At 43.6% G+C, this 17,857-nt stretch overlaps 1 protein-coding gene across 2 annotated transcripts; it reads left to right on the top strand.

Moving 5' to 3' along the window:
• The first annotated feature begins 266 nt into the window (after positions 1-266).
• Mrps31 (mitochondrial ribosomal protein S31) lies at positions 267-16,891 on the top strand. Of its 2 annotated transcripts, none has more exons than XM_038327844.2 (7): positions 267-653; positions 2,597-2,884; positions 7,044-7,202; positions 8,304-8,444; positions 11,181-11,254; positions 15,171-15,311; positions 16,590-16,891. In XM_038327844.2, exons 1-7 carry the CDS (start codon positions 529-531, stop codon positions 16,817-16,819), a joined length of 1,158 nt encoding a protein of 385 aa, XP_038183772.1. In that variant the 5' UTR covers positions 267-528; the 3' UTR covers positions 16,820-16,891. The 2 variants fall into 2 exon arrangements, with proteins under 2 accessions (XP_038183772.1, XP_038183771.1); XM_038327843.2 differs by having other exon boundaries at positions 280-653; positions 15,168-15,311.
• Positions 16,892-17,857: the final 966 nt, after the last annotated feature.

Raw genomic sequence — 17,857 nt, 5'->3', positions numbered from 1 at the left:
TGAGCCATCTTCCCGCTCTTTAATTTGTACTATCATTTGACTCCAAATAAAATCAACTTGCTTATTTTGCAAATTCTGTGGTATCCCATATTTTCAATTCATTGGAAAAGAGAAGAAGGAAGAACTTGGAAACGCCTAGCCCAGACCTTGACCAGGAGTTTCCTTAAAAGCCGAGCTCGGCGAGCTCGCCCCGCCACTCATGGGAGGGCGGGTCAGGCAGTACGACCAGTTCTTTATGGCCCCGATCAGGTTTTGTTTAATTAATCATCCGATTCACTCTCTCCGACCCTGGCGGAACCTTGGCGTGGACTCTGCCCAGAGAGCGAGGAAAAGGCAGGATCAAGGCAGTCAAAGATCCCGGAACACAATTACAGACCTCTGCGGCCAGCCGGAATCCTAAAGGCGAGGAAGCGTGCAGGAGGAAACCATCTCGGGGGACATATTTGGCTAAAGGAATGCGCCAGTTCGGTTGTGCCCTTGCTTGAGTGGGTTTCCGGTTGTGCTCTTGCTTGAGTTTATTTTTACGCGATGCTCCACAGAATCCCGGCGTTTATACGTCCTCGCCCCTTCTCGGGCCTCCCTTTGTCCCCTGGAAACTGGGATGTCTTGGTGGCTGTGAGTGTGCTACCCGCGGCTTGGTCCGGAACTGTCTGGTAAGGCGTTCCGGGGTTATTGGTCCTGCCGGTCTTCCGTGGCTCCCCAGTTCCTTAGCTTGCAGTCCTAGTTTCTCCAGCCGCCTGGGGTTGATACTGCAACCGCAGGCTTGGAAGCGGTTGTTTTAAATGTGGGCAATGAGAAATCGTAGAAAGACAAGGCAGCTTTCCCAGTGTCGCGGTGGGTGTGGCAAACAGCCATGACAACCTGTCTTGTCTCCTGTCCTGGGTACTTTCTGCTGCACGCCTGCCCCTCATCTTGCTTGCTGCTACAAATCTTTGTACAGTCTCCAAAAAAGAGGTCGTTTTCTTGCATTCTGTGCGTCCCAAGATCTCTTGATGGCCTCATTAATGCTTCCCACTTTATTCCTTACTGCATTCTTTAAAGTGTCTACGATGCGTCAGTTACTGGTGTTGAGCTCTGAATAAGACCGTCCTGCTATTCTGGACAGTTACATAGTTCCACTAAAAGATAATTCAAGTACAGTGACGATCGCATAGGTTTAAGCACAGATTACTTCATTCTCTCAGCCCGTAACTTTAGGACAGCAAATAGGGACGCTAGAGGTTGTAAGCGGTTCATGGCATCCTCCCTGGGCACCTCTGTTCGATCTAATATCGTACTGAAGCAAGCTGACAATGGAGATGGAGAGGAACTACTCCACGGAGGAAGAGACTGCACAAAGTAGAGTTAACGGGATGTGACGTGATGAAGTAACAGAGTGACCAAAGAGACCAGCTCTTTCAGCTGATGGTCCTAGAGAATCCAAACAAGGAGAAGAATGTTTGAGAGAGAGTTTTAACTATGTCATCATTTTTAAAATGTTAGTTGAGCTAACTTTTATCGTAAGAGCCTACATTATGACGGATGAAGAATGTAAAATCAGCCTCTGAAGGGAACAATGTGGAGCGTCTTTGATTTGGTGCTGGAGATCACATTCAGGGTTTCCCGCTTGCTAGACAAATGATCTATTATTCACACCCCCAGCAAATTAGGGGAAGCTCATGAGATATTCTCAAAGAAAGTAAGTTCAGATGAGAGATTCGGAGCATAGTTTTATCTATTTATTTTTATTGGCTTTTCGAGACAGGTTTTCTCTGTGTCTCTCTGTCTGTTCTGGACCTCAGTCTGTACAACAGACTGGCCTCGAACTCACAGAGATTCACCTGCGTCTGCCTCTCTCAGTGCTGGGATTAAAGGCGTGTTATGCTAGGGATCTTGAATTATTTTGCTATAACACAGGTTATTTTTTGAAGTCCTAGAGCACTCTTGGAAAGAAACACTGTGGTAACCTGATTTCCACTTGTCTGTTAAAGTACCTTCAACATTAACTTTCAGATGCAAAATAACATTAATTATCAGAGGGTTTTCCTAATGAATTGTACCATATTGATACTATGTATTGGTCATGGCAAAACTACCTTTGTAACTAATTCTCACTAATTCTCACGTGACTGGTGAGGTAGCCTCAGGTGTTTTTATAAGCAAATGACTTAGTTTTGGAGTTTGGGAGAGCTAGGTGATTGGCGTCTCAACAAATGGACTGTTCTCTGGAATTATAAGGCCAAAAAAGCTCCTTTTCCCATTAGTTGCTTTTAGGCATGGTATTTTACCTTAGCCACAGGAGAACAACAGAGACGCCCTGTGCAGTTACTACTATGGTTTTCGGTTTCCCTCTCTGTAAGAGGAGGCTGGTGCTGACCTTTGGAGTTGAGGTGGGGGTGAAAATTGTACACAAATCTTGCTGTATAAGTGAGGCCCAAGGTCTATACTAACACATGATATATCGCTTCCATTACGGTTGTTTATAATAATAGAAAGCAAAAGAAAATGGAGAGGGCTCAAATTGAAATTCTTTTCAGTGAAAAGCAGGTTCTTTTCAGTTACTACTTTAATATTTTGGCATTGTATTTTTCTATTATTCTTTAATATGTCATTCCAGGACAGAAACTAATATCCAAAGACATTTTGGCACTGGCAGCTCGATCTATACCAAGAAAGATAGCCAGTCTGTTCCAGCTAGTGAAACTTCCCAGAAGGCAGCAAAGAAGCAAGACAAAAGAGAGGAGACTTCAAAAAAAGACCTGCTAAGCATTATTAAGGACATGAAAGTTGAACTGAGCACAGTAAACGTACAAACAACAAAGCCTCATGGCAGAAAACCTTCTACCATTTTGGAGGCTACAGTTGGCAGGCGTCACAGAGCTACAGAAAATTCTCCAGAGAAAAGGTAAATGATTCCAAATCAGTGTTCTTGGAGACCAGTCTATGGTGTCCCAATATGCCTTTTCTTATAGTAAACAAGCTATTAAATCATAGTACTTGAGACATTGAAATAACGGAGAAGTAGAGGGTGTGTGTGTGTGTGTGTGTGTGTATTTAAGAGACAAGCAGGTATTTGTAGCCAGGTATGGTGGCACTTGGCTATAATCCCAGCACTTGGGAGCAAGAAACAGAGTATTGTGAGTTTGAGGCCAACCTGGGTTACATAGACTTTATCTCAGAAAAACAACAACAACAACAACAACAACAATAATAATAATAAATATACATACATATCTAAGTACTCATTACGGACTACATTTTGGCAGGGCACACATCTGTATTCCCAGCACTCAAGTTAGACCATGCATACTACAGGATTATGAGTGTTGGGCCAGCTTGGGCTACATAGAGAAACATTGTCTCAGAAGCAGCTACAAGTAAGAGTGGATTTAAAGAAATCCGTATGTGTTTATGTGCAGTTTAAATAAATCACGGAAATCAGACAAACCCTTTGATAGGTGCAGTAACGTAATTTTGATGTGATATTTTTATTGCTGCCTTGAGAACTTCATAAATGCATACAACGTCCCCTCCCCAACTCCTCCTAGATCCGTCCTTATCTCTCTCCCCCCCCACCCCTAAATTCATGTCCTCTGTCTTTTTAAATAAGTCATGGGTGTGAGGCAGTCCCACTGGGGCATGGTCAACGCACCAAGGGTGACACCCTTAAGAAAACCAACTTTCCCTCCTCCAGCAGCCACCGGCTGTTGGTAGCTTCTCACTTAGGCCTACAGGCTCATAAGCCCCTCGTGCTAGAATGTTGACTTGTTTTATGCAGGCGCCCACAGCTGCCAAGACTTGACGAGTGCAGTGGCCTTGTCTTGTTCAGGAAATGCTGTTGTCACTCCGGTCCTTGCCGACCTCTGCCCATCACAGTCTTTTCACCCACTCTCCAGTGGCCCCAAGCTTCATTAGTGGAGGATGGTGACAGAGACACCCAGTTTGTGGGCGCTGTTCCTCTGCACTTGGACCAATTGTTTCTATGCTAACCTCCTTCCACTTCATAACAGAACCTCTCTGATGAGGACTGAGAGGTGCACTAATCTATGGCTATAAAGATACAAATTTAGAGGGCAGTTTAATGCTGTGTCTGTTTAGCAAAATAATAACACTAAGTTCACCCCTAGGGCCTATGAGCTCCCCAACTGTGGGTCCAGATTTACAGCCTGAGTTTCCTCCGGGGACCAGGCCTTACACCAATCAGAGCGCAGTTGGTTGCTTTGCTGTTGCAGCACCCTGGTTGTTATTGCAGCTGCGGTTCACAGGCTTCCCCAAGCAGTCTCCATAGCGCCTTCCAGTACTGTGAGTGCTGGTCTGCGGGAGGCAGCGCCTCCGTCAGTGCTGCTCAATTCCTCCGTGTCCTGGCTCAGGTGTGCGGCAGCAGGGTTCTCACCGTCGCGCTCTGGTGGAAACGACTGGAATGGCGACAGTTATACTGTTGGGGGACTGCTTCTACAGTAGAACAAGTTGATGTGAACAAGACAAGCGTGAACATGTAGATTGCTTCGTGAGTTCTTTAAAGGTTTTGCTCTACTTTTCTACTTAAAATTTTAAAAATTTTATTTTGGCCTGGAAAGATGGCTCAGAGGTTAAGAGCACTGGCTGTTCTTCCAGAGGTCCTGAGTTCAATTCTCAGTAACCACATGGTGACTCACAACCATCTGTAATGAGATCTGGTTCCTTCTTCTGGCCTGCAGGGATACATACAGGCAGAACACTATATACATAATAAATAAATAAATCTTTAAAAAAATTATTTTGCTGGGTATGTTAAGAGTGCAGGTGTGCAATATGCCTTCCCAAGAATGTGGAGGTTTGGACTTGGTTCTCTCCTTCTACCATGCTTCTGAGGTAGGGTCTTCCTTATTTCTGCCTCTGTGCTATGCATGAACGCTATTGGCCAGTTCTACTTGTCTCCTCTCACTGGCCCTTGGGATAGTGGGATTGCAGATGTATGCAGTCACATCAGCTCTTTCGGTGGGTTCGGGGCATCAGGCTAGTGCATCAAGCACCTCTACCTGCTGAACCATCTCCCTGGTCTCTGAGCCTGTCCTGGAACTCTCTCTGTAGACCAGGCTGGCCTCGAATTCAGAGATCCACCTGCTTCTGCCTTCCGAGTGCTGGGATTAAAGGCATGCCCCACCACTGCCTGGCCTGCTTTTCTACATTAAAAAAGCAATACAGTAAAATTATTTTTGTTTTAATAATTTTGGGGGGATTTTTGAGAAAATGTCTCATGTAGCCCCTACTGACCTTAAATGCACTTTGTGACAAAAGATAACTTTGTTCTCCTGGACTCTTGTCTTTGCTTTCCGAGTAATAGGCACAGGCACCGTACTTACCCCACAGCACTGCTCTACAGGAACTGAAATTAGAAATATCGGTCTATGCAGCAGTGACGTGGTAGGTATAAAGATGTCTTGAAACCTTCTGACTTGGTTCAAGAAGAGGCTGTGGACAAGAACGGTGAATGGAATACATTTGTTCTGCGTTTGAAGAAAAGTTTCTTGTAATAATTTCATTTAACCATCCAGACATCAGATGCTATCCCCAACCACGTTCTTACTTTTTTATTTTGAGAGAGAGTTTCACTAAGTTGCACAGGCTAGCCCTGGACTCGCTAAGTTGTACAGGCTAGCCCTGGACTCACTAAGTTGCACAGGCTAGCCCTGGACTCACTAAGTTGCACAGGCTAGCCCTGGACTCACTAAGTTGCACAGGCTAGCCCTGGACTCACTAAATTGCACAGGCTAGCCCTGGACTCACTTTGTCCCCAAACACAGCACACACTTGTCCTCCTGTCTCAGCTTCCTGAGGAGTTGAGATTACAGGCCTGAGCCCGACCAGATCTCTCCCATCTTTCTCTTAGGATCCAGTGTCTGCAAATTTGAGATAGTCATAGTATTTGTCTCACGATTGCAGTGTAACAGTTACTCCACACGTGACCGGCCTTCCCTCCCTCCTTTCCTCCTTTCTGGTCATAATCAAAGCTCACTAACATGGCTGCCATGGCTGCATTTTAGATTGCCCCAAACACACTCTCATAAAATGACCATTTTTTATACTCACAGAGAAGAAGACGTCTGAGGCCTCAGCTGGAGGCTATGGAAATCTCTGAAATCACCTGAAGTTGCTCCCTCACTACCAGCTGAGCCCTTAGCTGGGCTACTAGCAGAAGCAGCCACATGAGCTGTTAGGTTGCTCTGGCGTTTTCACAGGCTGGTGCCTGGGTACCAGAGATGAATGTCAAGAGAATGTAAGCGGAGGGAAAGATGTATTTTTAATGACCTAACACTAGAGTTAGGGTGAATGACTGCCATCAGTTCACATTGATGTATGTGGTCTGCTTTATTTTTAAACCCCCAGAAATTGCTTTAGAGAGAAAGAGAAAGAAAGAGAAAAAGAAAGAAAAAAGTCTTTACCTGAGAATCATGCTGTTAAGCTTGCGGGGCAATGCTTTCCCAGATAGTAAGTGACCTCACTGGTCCACACCCAGCTCTTTCACATGTTCCAGGGATGGAACTCAGATTCTCAGGGTTGCATGGCAAGCACCTCACTAACTGAATCATCTCCACAGCCCTCAATTCCCCCTTTGTCCCCAAGACAGGATCTCCTTACATAGCCTGGATTAGCCCTGAACTTGTGATCCTCTTGCTGTAGCTTCTGAGTACAGGAATTGCAGGCGTGAACCACCATGCACAGCTGCCCATGGTGCGTGGCCACAAGTATTTATTAACTTAAAGTATCCTGTTTCAGAGTTTCTGTGTTCCCAATACTGAAGCAGTACGTATGTGGTGTGTATAGTGGTTATACGTAATCCTACTAGTTCTGTGGCTGAGGTAGGCAATTGTGAGTTACAGACCAGCCTAGTGAGATCCAATCTCAACACAACCAAGCAACAAAGCCACCTAGAAAACCATGTTGAATATTTGAGAATTCTTGCTTTTGTGGAAATTGAATACTTTTTTTCGTGAGTTTTCTTTCCCACGTTGTTTTACTTTTGATTAAACAGGTGATGTACTAACTTACTCTGGTTTCCCTTCCTCATTTCATTTTCCGTTTAGAAATGAATTCCTGAGTCCTGAGCTGGTGGCAGCCGCGTCTGCTGTTGCAGATTCTCTACCTTTCGACAAGCAGACAACCAAGTCGGACCTGCTCAAGCAGCTTCAGCAACACGAGGAGGAGTCAAGGGCTCAGAAAGCCAGAGAGAAGCACAAGATTAGGTCAGTGGTCAGATATCTTGTCTGTCATGCTTAGGTCTCCCAGTCCCCGGTGCATGGTACATATCCGTGTTACATACAAAATCCACCTCATGGGTCAGCGAGGTGACTCAATAGGTAAAGGTGCCTACTGCCACGCCTGGTGGCCTTCTGTCTCCAAGCCTGGTGGCCTTCTGTCTCCGAGCCCTCATGTCTGACGGAGAGCACTCACGCCAACTGTCTGCTGACCTCTGCATATGTGCTGTGTTGTGCTCTGCCTACACACATGCCCACCCCACATAACAATAAAACTTAGAACATTTGCTTCATAAGAGCAAGGACTTCCAGCTGATGAGCCACCTCTCCAGCTGCTGTTTGTTGTATTTAATTGAGTGGCTAAGCTTTTCTTTTAGGAACTTATAAACAAATAAGTAAGATAGTTTCTCTGAGAAATTAAACATTCCACTGGTTTTGCTCACATGGTGATGTCAGACACAGTCCCTCCCCGTTTCCTTATGTTTGAGCTCAGCTTTTTAACATACCTTTTCGCTTTAAAAACTGTTCTATGTGTGTGTGTCTAAGTGTGTGCATCTGCGCTGTGTGCGTGAAGGAACCTGTGGAATCAGAAGAGGGTGTTGGTCCCTGGAACTGGAGTTGCAGGAGTTGCCATGTGGGTCCTGGGAACCAAAGAACCTTGGTCTCCTTTATTTATTTATTTATTTAGAAGATTTATTTATTTATGTATAGTGTTCTGCCTGCATGTCTGCCTGCATGCCAGAAAAGGGCACCAGATCTCATCACAGATGGCTGTGAGACACCATGTGGGTTCTGGGAATTGAACTCACGACCTCTGGAGGAGCAGCCAGTGCTCTTCACCTCTGAGCCATCTCTCCGACCCCTCAAATAAAAATTTCTTAATAAGAGTATATTTTAAAAATTGGAGACATGCATCTTAATGTCTGTGTCATGTGAGTATAAGTGTGTGACTTATTTACTCATAAATCTTTACACTCTCATCAGGGCGTCAGAGTGAAGTAGGAATGAAATGGTAATGTCTCCTCTTGAGAAAAGTGTGCTTCTCCAATGCAGCTAGGACTCCTAATGCACTGGACCTTTTTATTTCAGTTTCCGTCATATAATATCAGATATGAAAATTGCCAGATCCACTTCTGCAAGAGTTAGTACCAGACCACAGCACCAGATTCAGTTTGATGAAGAAATGGACAACTCTCTTGACCAGGAGAAGCTCACTGGTGTAAAAAAAAGGTATTGGAGCTCTGTAGTCTACTGGATTTTGTTTGTGTAGCTTTCTACTCCAATTCTGGTCTTAATTTATCCTGCATATTATCACTGATAGATCCAAGGTCATTGTGAATACCTAGTTAGGGTTTCTATTGCTGTGGTCAAGCACCTTGACCAACCTAGGAAGGAAAGGGTTTATTTCATCTTCTAGTTCCAGGTGACAGAATCAGAGAAGTCAGGGCAGAAACTCAAGGCAGAAACCTAGCGGCAGGAACTGAAGCAGAGGCCATGGAACAGCACTGCCTCCTGACACGGTCATACGCCTCTTCATTTTGCTGTGCTCTACAACTCAGGACCGCTTGGCCCAGTGAGCTGGGCCCTCCCACATCAATCATCCACTGAAAAAATCATCAATTAAAAAAATAGGCCACAAGTTTGGCCACAGGCCGGTGTAGTGAAGGTTTATCTTCTCGAGAATAGAAGTCCTAGCGTGCTGGGGTCGCGCATCCAACACTAAGGCAAAGGTGGCGAATGGCGACCCCCAAGGAAGGCTCACAGGCTTTTTCATACAACTAAAGGAGTTCTAACCGCAGTGTGCTCGTTCTGTCTAGGACTGGCTTACACAAGTGGAATTGTATTAGTATGTTTCTAATTGGTTAGGGCTAACGGGTTGGCTAAGGCTATAGCTTTTACATTCGTGGGCAAGTCTGGACAAGTCCCAGGCTTTGTCCTTATTTGGTTATAAGGTAATGGGGGTGTTGGCCCAGGCTGAGGACGCAGTTCCCCTTGTCCTCACTGTCAGGGGCGTTGTGATTGGCTGCCCTTTGTTCGTGTCTTCCTCAGAGACTGTCTTGTTCTGTTTCAAGAGGCAGGAACTGAGGCCTAGTTATTAGGCCCGGTCATGATATTTGCCTGGCCCTCTCATAAAACAGGACAGTTTGGGGAAAGGTTTCCAGGCAACAATCAGTCCAGTTCCAGGTGCACAGTGAAGCTGAAGGTGTGACAACATAGAAATTCTTGTCCAAAATACATGCGACCATGGGCAGGGGTCCCATAGCTCAAAGGCCTAGAACCTAGTGTGGTCTCTGACTGAGGTAGCTTAGAGGTCAGCAGCCACAGAGCACATGAGACATCTTCCCTAAGGAGTGTAATGGTCTAGAAAGGGAAGGTTCTGGGATAATCATTCTGGGGAGTTAGGGTGAGATCTGCCTCCCCAGATAACACAAAGGTCACCAGGTCATTAACCAGATCCACTCTCAGCTCTGCAATGGTAATGTTTAGTAGGGAAAAGAACCTGAGGCCTCGCGGGCACTTCTGGACAGAAAGGCCTGTTTCGTTGTCATTGATTTTAGGGTCAGGGTCTGTAAGCTAGATGGCCAGGGTAGCTTGGAATTCCATCCTTCTGCCTCTGCCTCCCAAGTGCTAGGATTGCTGGCAGGCAGAACTCAGACCGGGAAGGCCAATGTTTATAGCTACAAGGCGACCTAGTGGAGCAAACCTTTGACGTGCATGAGGTCTCTTTTGTTTCTTTTAATTTGTAACTTTTTCCACTTTTTTGTTTGTTTTTGTTTTTCAAGACAGGGTTTCTCTGTAACTTTGGAGCCTGTCCTGGAACTCACTTGTAGACCAGGCTGGCCTCAAACTCAAGGGATCCGCCTGCCTCTGCCTCTTGAGTGCTGGGATTAAAGGTGTGCACTACCACTGGCTTCACTTTTTTTTAGTAAAGGAATTTGATTGAGAAAAGAAATTTCAAAGTTATATTTAAAACTATTCTGGTAGTTTATGAACTGTTTTTTAATCTATTAGTAGTTTCATTCAAGTAAATAAATTGAAAAAAAAAAGTGTTTCTTTTTGTTGAAAAAGAAGTAAACTGTTGATAACGCAATCTGTCCTGGTTTCCTTTCTGTGACGTGATCAAATGCCCTGATAAAAAGCACCTCGGAAAGAAAGGATTTGCTTTAGCCAGTGGTTCTTGCTTACAGCCCTGGGGGCTGAGAAGTCAAAGCAGGGACCGGAAGCCACATCCTGTCACATCCACAGTCAAGAGCATGTGTGTTTACATGTGCTCAGACCCTCTCTATACTTACAAAGCCCAGGATCTTCTTGGGCTTGATGCCACCAAATCAACTAAGGTAATCCCTCACTGAGAGGTCCAGCCCAGCTTGATGTAGGCAGTGCCTCATTGAGATTTCTTCCTGGTGACTGTAGGTTGTGCCAAGTTGACAAACATCATAGTTAACTAGAGTATACCAGAAGTTGCATATTAACTCTCTGACATTAATTTCAGCAGTTTGTAAAAATGGCTATGCAAAGAAAATTAAGAATTACTTTTAAATTACAGATTGATTGCTTTTTAAAATAGCATGTTTTATCTGTGCCTTCTTCTACCACCATAATTTATGGCTAAACCTTTCACTGCTTTCTGTCTCAAGAACAAATGTTTACTTTACTGGTTTCTATTTTTGCAGATTTTTATCGATTTCTATAACACCAAGTTTTCTAGAACTTTCAGTTGAGTATTTTGAAAATTAAACTTAGCTGGTTTGTTATATTATAAAGCAGAAATCCAAGCGCATATGTTCTTTTTTCACTTATGAGTCCTAAAATTATGGTGATTTAGCTACAATGTCAATGGGGGTCAATGTGATTGTCTTTAATTACTACATAGATTGTTTCATGTAATCTTTTCCTTAAGCAGTTTTGTTGACATTTTATAAATATATCTTACTAAGATTTTTTTCCCAAATGTTTTTATCTTAGGAAAGGTTTATTCAAGGGGAAAAGACTTTTCATTTTTGACGTGAAGGCGTTTGCTGATGAAACACCTGAGGCAGGTTTGTTAAGAATAAGACTTCTCCAAGTGGAGATGCACTCTGTCTTTCTAAGATGGCCGTGGTGTTTTGATTGTTAACAGTTGGGTGTTCGCGTTTTCTTATTTCTTGCTGTCATTGACCTGGGTCTTGCCTGTGAATATAGTTGTTGATCTGCTTATTTGGGTCGTGCTTCCTTCCCCCTTAAAATATTGCATCCTTTGGGATCTTGAGAGATCAGTGCTACCAGATAAATAATCCAGAGCTATGAATTGGCTGCTATTTTTGGTTAGAAAGTGTTATTCACCCACTATTTGCCTTATAACACTCTGCTTTTACCTGAAGATAACTAATCTGTAGTTCCTGATTTTGAGCAGCTCACTACCCAGAATAGGAGAGCATGCACACACACACACACACACACACACACACACACACACACACAATTGAATACTTTTCAATTTGGTTAATTTGGCTGCTTGACAATCTTTTCAAAAAACTAACTTTTCATTTCATTGATTATTTGTTTCTGAAATATTAATACCAGCTCTGATTTTGATTATCTCTTCCCATCTGTTTTTTGGGGATATTGTTATTGTTTTTCCAATGCCTTCAGGTGCTTCATTAAGTTATTAATTTGAGACCTCAAAAATTTTTATGTAGGTACTTGATTCTATATTTCTCTTAGGAATTGCTTCAGTATGTCCCAAATTTTTGTATGTATGTTTTCAATTATAGGAATTATTTAATTTTGTTTTTTATTTCTTCCTTGACCCAATTATCATTCAGCAGCATGTTGTTTAGTCTTCCATCTGCCTGTGTAATTTCTGCAATTATACAGCTTTATCCCATTGTGGTCAGACAGAGTGCAGGATATGATCTCAATTTTCTTTATTTTTTGCGGTTTGTTTTGTGTCCTAATACATATTAGGACAAAAATACAATCTAATTTGAAGAAATTGCTGCTGAGAAGGATGCATATTCCTTAGTATTTGGGTGGAATGTTCGGTAGATATCTTGTTGGCCCGTTTTATATATGATGTCATCAAACTCCAGAGTTTCTCCATTTAGTTTTTCTTCGGGATAACCAGTCTGGGTGAGAGTAGACTATTGAACTCACACGCCTTCACTGTTTTCGGGTCAGTCTGTGGTTTTAGATCTAACTAATAATGTTTCTTTTATGAAATTGGATGCTCCTGTATTTGGTGAGTATATATTTAAGATTGTACTAATCTCCTGGTTGATTTTTTTTCCTTTGATGAGTTTGATATGTCTTTTTCTGTTCTGATTTGTTTGGTTTCACGTCTTATTTTGTCAAGTATTAGAATAGTTATGCCTGCTTTTTTCAAGTTCCTTTGCTTGGAATACTTTTATCCCGGGTGGTGCTTGCCGGTAATGGTGAGGTGTTTCTTGGACTAGGGCTGTCAGAATGTGGGGAGCTGATATGGGGAACCTGGGTAGACTCCCTGGGTCTCTGGAGTGTCCCTGATCGGGGACCTATCCTGGTTAGTTTTTTGTAAACTTGACAACAATTTAGAGTAATTTGCAAAGATGGGAGGTCAGTTGAGGAAACGCCCCTACCAGACTGACCTGTGAGCAAGCTGTGGGGGTGTTGTTTTTGTTGTTGTTGTTGTTTAATGTCTGCTGTGGGAGGGTCCAGTCCACTATACCAGTCCTGGGAGGTGGTCCTATAGCATATAAAAAGGTAGACCAAGTAAGCCATGAGGAACAAGCCAGTAAGCAATGTTCTTCCGCCAGTTCCTGCCCTGACTTCCCTGGATGTTAGATTACAATCTGTAAGATGGGATAAACCCTTTTCTCCCCAAGTTGCTTTTGGTCATAGTGTTTTCTCATGGCAGTGGAACCCTAACTGAGGCAGGACCAGTCCGAGATACAGTGAGACCCAGAGGGTTGGCAGGGCAGGAAGAAGTGGTAGTCCCTTGCTAGCAGCGCACTTCCAAAGGATGGAGAGGCCAGGAGGTGGTGGCAGTTCTTGGCACGCAACCATAGGACTTTGGGGTGATCGAATGAAGGGGTATTGTGAAGTGGAGTACAGTTACCATGCCTGTGTCTCCACACTGTGTGGGATAGGTAGCTGGAGAGTTCCTGGTAGCTTATAGTTTTATTTTTAACTTTTTAATTAACTCAAATTGTTTTGCCAAAGTGCTTCTACCATTTTATATCACCATTGGCAATGGCTGGTGAGAGTGTGACTCATTCTTGAAAGATGATTTAAGTTTCAAAAGTAAATAAATGATTAAAGCATAGAAGATGGTGAACACAGCTGCCATCTGTTACCTTACTCATGGGGCTGATTGTGGAGATTAAATTAAATGTGTTTAAAAACGTTTTCACAGACGGAATGCTCAGAATTTATTAGTATTTTTTCCTTTTTCTTGACAGGCCCTCCTGTAGCTCAGGCTCTAGGTAGTCAAGAATGACCTTGGACTCTGTAGGAGGCACAGAGGAGCTCTGGGGAGCCAGGCTGTTAAACAGCTGGGCTGTCTCTTCAGAAGGCTGGGAGCAGAGGTGGTTAATAGCCTGGTGATGTTTGCTCTCTGTGGTTGGACCACACCAGACCCTCTCATGAGCTTGCATTTCTCAGAGCTGTCTTTATGGAAATCCTATCACATGTAGTCTTTCTGCAGAGCCATCTCTGTGGTTGCACATGGACTTTACGAGGAGGTTTGGTGTGGTCGTGTCTTAGCCTTTATTGTGTACACAGGATTGAGTTCATTACCACCAGGAAATATTTTTCCAAATTGTGCTGTGCCTAAAATGAACACTTGAGGTCAGAGTCTGTTTGAACCAACACCAGCTGCTGAATTGTGTTGAACCAGACTTCCCTGTGCCTCTCTCTGATCAGCAGTCTCCTGGCCGTGGTGTTTGCAAGACCCCTGCACCTCTGGCTTTAGTGTTGTGACTACAGACATTCACCACCTTGACCGCATATGTCATTATTACTGATTTTTTTCCCTTAAAAATGTTTTTAGGTGGACGGTTTCTACAGAATTTGACCTAGTGCGGTTCGGCCTCTTTCTCTCTCTGTAGCTGAGGAGGACCTTAGGCTCCTGGTTCTCCTGTCCCCAGCTCCCAAGTGCTCAGTTACAGCTGTGGGCCACCATTGTCATCACTGGTGGCTAATTTTGACAGACTGGACTTGAAAATCAAAATCACATTTATTCCTTACCTTCAGCCTGGCTTACCAGTCGTTCCTTGGGAGGCTAAGGCAGGAGGACCCACAGTTCTACACAGAGAGACTCTGTCTCAAAAAAAAAACAAATCAAAACCAAAACATCACAGTCAGAAAACCAGTCTTAAAATGCAGATTCTTTTTTTTTTTTTTCTAATAGGTGGCAATAATAACCTGGCATGGTGTTAGTGAAAGCTAAGGTTTGCCATTATTATTCTTACACCCTGTAGTTTTCATTTTTGCTTCAATTTTAGTTCCTGATAGCCTTTCATTACAAACTAATTCTGAATAACAAGTCCAAAAATATGTATCAACATAGACATGATTATAACATTTTAAAATTAATTTTCATTCATTTTGTGTTTTCTATGTGTGAGCATGGGTTTGAGTGTAGAGGTCAGAGCAGCTTCCAGGGGTTTGTTTGTCCTTCTGAGAACACGTAGTTCTGTGGGAATCACACGTGGATAGTCAGGCTTGGTGGCCAGTGCCACCCTCTGACCTGTCTGTCTAATAATTACATTTTTAAGAAGACATTTACAGTTTGGTTGATGTCCCTGGGAGGCCTGCTCTGTTCAAAGGGGAGATGGAGTGGGGGCTGGAGGTGGGGACTGGGAAGGGAAGTGGGGGGAGAGTCTGGGGAGAGGGGGAAGAACTGTGGTCAGGATGTGATATATGAGAGAATAATAAAAAATAACAAAAATAAAAAAAGACATTTACATTTTCCTGTTTTTTTCAATCACACAGCAGCACCCCCTTCTCTCTGGGAGATAGAATTCGCTAAGCAGCTGGCCACAGTCAACGAACAGCCTCTGGGGAATGGATTTGAGGAGATGATCCAGTGGACGAAAGAGGGGAAGCTGTGGGAGTTCCCGATTAACAACGAAGCAGGTCGGTGTCACGTTAGACTCCTGACAGTTACCAGCCAGAGCTTGTTCTGGAGGGGTTCCATCTTAGCGTGTAGCTAGGTGCATGTGGATCTTAGAGCACTGGTGTCTGAGAAGAAGCCTAGCAAAGTTGTTTTAAATTGTTGTTTACAGATGGTTGGAATTTTATTTAATTCTAGATATTTGATAATGAAAATAAAGGAGTAAAATTATATGTCAGAATGTATCTTGGGAACCATGGGTGTAGCTGAGCAGTAGAGTGCTTGCCCAGTGTACCTGAGGTCCTGGGTCGCATCCCCAGGACCATAAACTGGGCATGGTAGCCCACAGGTTTATTTCTTATAAACTTATGGGAGGTTGGGACTGGAGAATCAGAAGTTCAAGGTCATCCTCAGCTGTAGGACTCATATACAGATGTTTGAGAACAACCTTGGAAGTGAGTTTTCCCCTTCATCATGTTCTGAGACAGATTCTGTCTTGCTTACTGCTGTGTCCTGCCTGCTGACCCAGAGGATTCCCGCAATTCTCCTGTCTTGCCTCCCATTTCTAGTAGGGGCTATACGGGGAGTGCAGAGGTTTGTCCTATTGCATCTGGCTTTCTCACATGGGTTCTGAGGATCAACTCGAGTCATCAGACTTGGGTGGAAAGCCATCTCCCCAGTCAGTCCCCGATCTAATTTTTATGGCTTAGCATGTATTTGGACCGTTTACGTTTAAAGTAATTGTTGAGCCAGGTGTGGTGCGCCACAGCCGCACTCCAGCGTTTGGGGTGTGGAGGCAGGAGCATCAGGACCAGGCTGGGTGAGGTGAGAGCCGTCTGAAAAGTAAAACAAAAATGAGAGTTTACTGAATTGCTGAAATATAACCCTGCGCCTTTCGTTATTTTTATTTTTGTACTTATCATTTGTGTTTTCTTCTTTTGAACTACTTGAAAATCTTTTCTATGAGTCTGTCTTATTTTACTTTCAAATACTTACACACTGTATAACTTTCTCAGATGTTAGCAATATTCGTGAGCAACAGCTGTTTCTTCTGTAGGTGGGAGAGCTGCTGTATCTCAGCCACTGCTTCTACTTAGTCTGCAGCATCCCTAGGAGGCGTCCTCTGAGTCCTCATGCTGTGTCTGGAGGAACTGATGCTCACAGTCACATTTAAGTTGGTGGTCAAACCAGGTCTAACGTCACAGTCTGTGCTTCTAACTAACTCTGATGCATCCACTAGTGTTATTTTATGATGCGGGCTTTACGCTCACAATCATGTTACTTTTAATCTTATTTCCCAGGTTTTGATGATGATGGCTCAGAATTCCATGAACATATATTTTTGGATAAGTACCTGGAGGGTTTCCCCAAGCAAGGACCAATTCGCAACTTCATGGAGCTGGTGACAAATGGCCTTTCGAAAAACCCGTATCTGAGTGTTAAACAGAAAGTAGAGCATATAGAGTGGTTTAAAAATTACTTTAATGAAAAGAGGGACATTCTCAAAGAAAATAACATAGCGTTCACTTAACATCATGAAGAAAATTTTTATTTAAACTTTTGAAGATGTGTATTATAGCTAAATAAAAATTTTATTAAAGTTTTCCTGTGTTGATATTATATCTGATTTGACTAATATAGATGTGGAATGGCTTTTAACCTGAAATGTGTTTCTGTATAGCAACAATGAGGTACAGAAGAATATCTGGGAATTAGTAATGCACCGAAGAAAGTCTCCTTAGGGTTTTCAGTAGGTGACTTCTTTGAGGTATATGATGGTCAGCCGTAAAGCTGATAGCATCGAAATCCTGTGTAATTAGACCCTTTACCACAACAAAGTATCTGACTCAGGCTAATGTTAGAACGGAAACACGTGTATTTAATACAGCATAATACAAGCTTGGGTAAGGCTTCATCACAAACACAAAAGCACCAGTGGGAAGAAGCCATCACACCTCACAACAAGCTGGAAGTGAAGCCCCACGGTCCCTTGTGACGCCATAGTCCCAGTGACTCGGGACCCTCCAGCCAAGCCACTTCCTTCATTTTAACTGAGATTTTTAATTTATTATTTGGTGATTTTGTACATACATGCAATGTGTTCTGATCTACCCCAGCCCCCTCTGCCTCTGCTTCTGGACCCGCCCAACCTGTTCCCCTCCCACCTTCAGGTCCTCCTGTTCCTTTTCATGACCTGCTGAATCTAAATAATACTGGCTGCAGGTGAATACATCCCCACTTGTAAGGATCCATGCCTCCTACGTGATGTAGGATCAACACAGTAGAAGGCAGGAAGTAGCCAGCTGACTCTTCAGCCCCAGTTGACCAGCATCCGTTATCCCAGGAAAGCAAAGGAATCAAATGGATTCCTCAGCCCCAACTAACCAGAACCACAGACGCTTAACTCAAAAGGCCTGGTAGAATGCCTGCTTCCCTCTGAAATGTTACAAGTCAGCCCTCAATCGTTTGCGTTGCTCTCAACATCCTACCTCCAGCTCCTACTGAACAGCTCAACACTCAGTGGCTTCTCTAGCCCAAAATTCCAAAGTCCTTCCACAGTCCCCAAAAC

This window comes from Arvicola amphibius, chromosome 4, assembly GCF_903992535.2.
Source record: "Arvicola amphibius chromosome 4, mArvAmp1.2, whole genome shotgun sequence".
Lineage (NCBI taxonomy): Eukaryota > Metazoa > Chordata > Mammalia > Rodentia > Cricetidae > Arvicola > Arvicola amphibius.
The sequence above is the reverse complement of the archived record's forward strand: the minus strand, read 5'-3'. Positions and strand labels throughout refer to the sequence as shown.

Excerpts from the sequence above, each read along its gene's own strand:
- Mrps31 (XM_038327843.2), top strand. The coding sequence starts at position 529 with ATGCTCCACAGAATCCCGGCGTTTATACGTCCTCGCCCCTTCTCGGGC. Across the intron at positions 8,445-11,180 it reads CTCACTGGTGTAAAAAAAAG|GAAAGGTTTATTCAAGGGGA; the intron begins GTATTGGAGCTC and ends TTTTTATCTTAG. Across the intron at positions 15,312-16,589 it reads CCCGATTAACAACGAAGCAG|GTTTTGATGATGATGGCTCA; the intron begins GTCGGTGTCACG and ends CTTATTTCCCAG.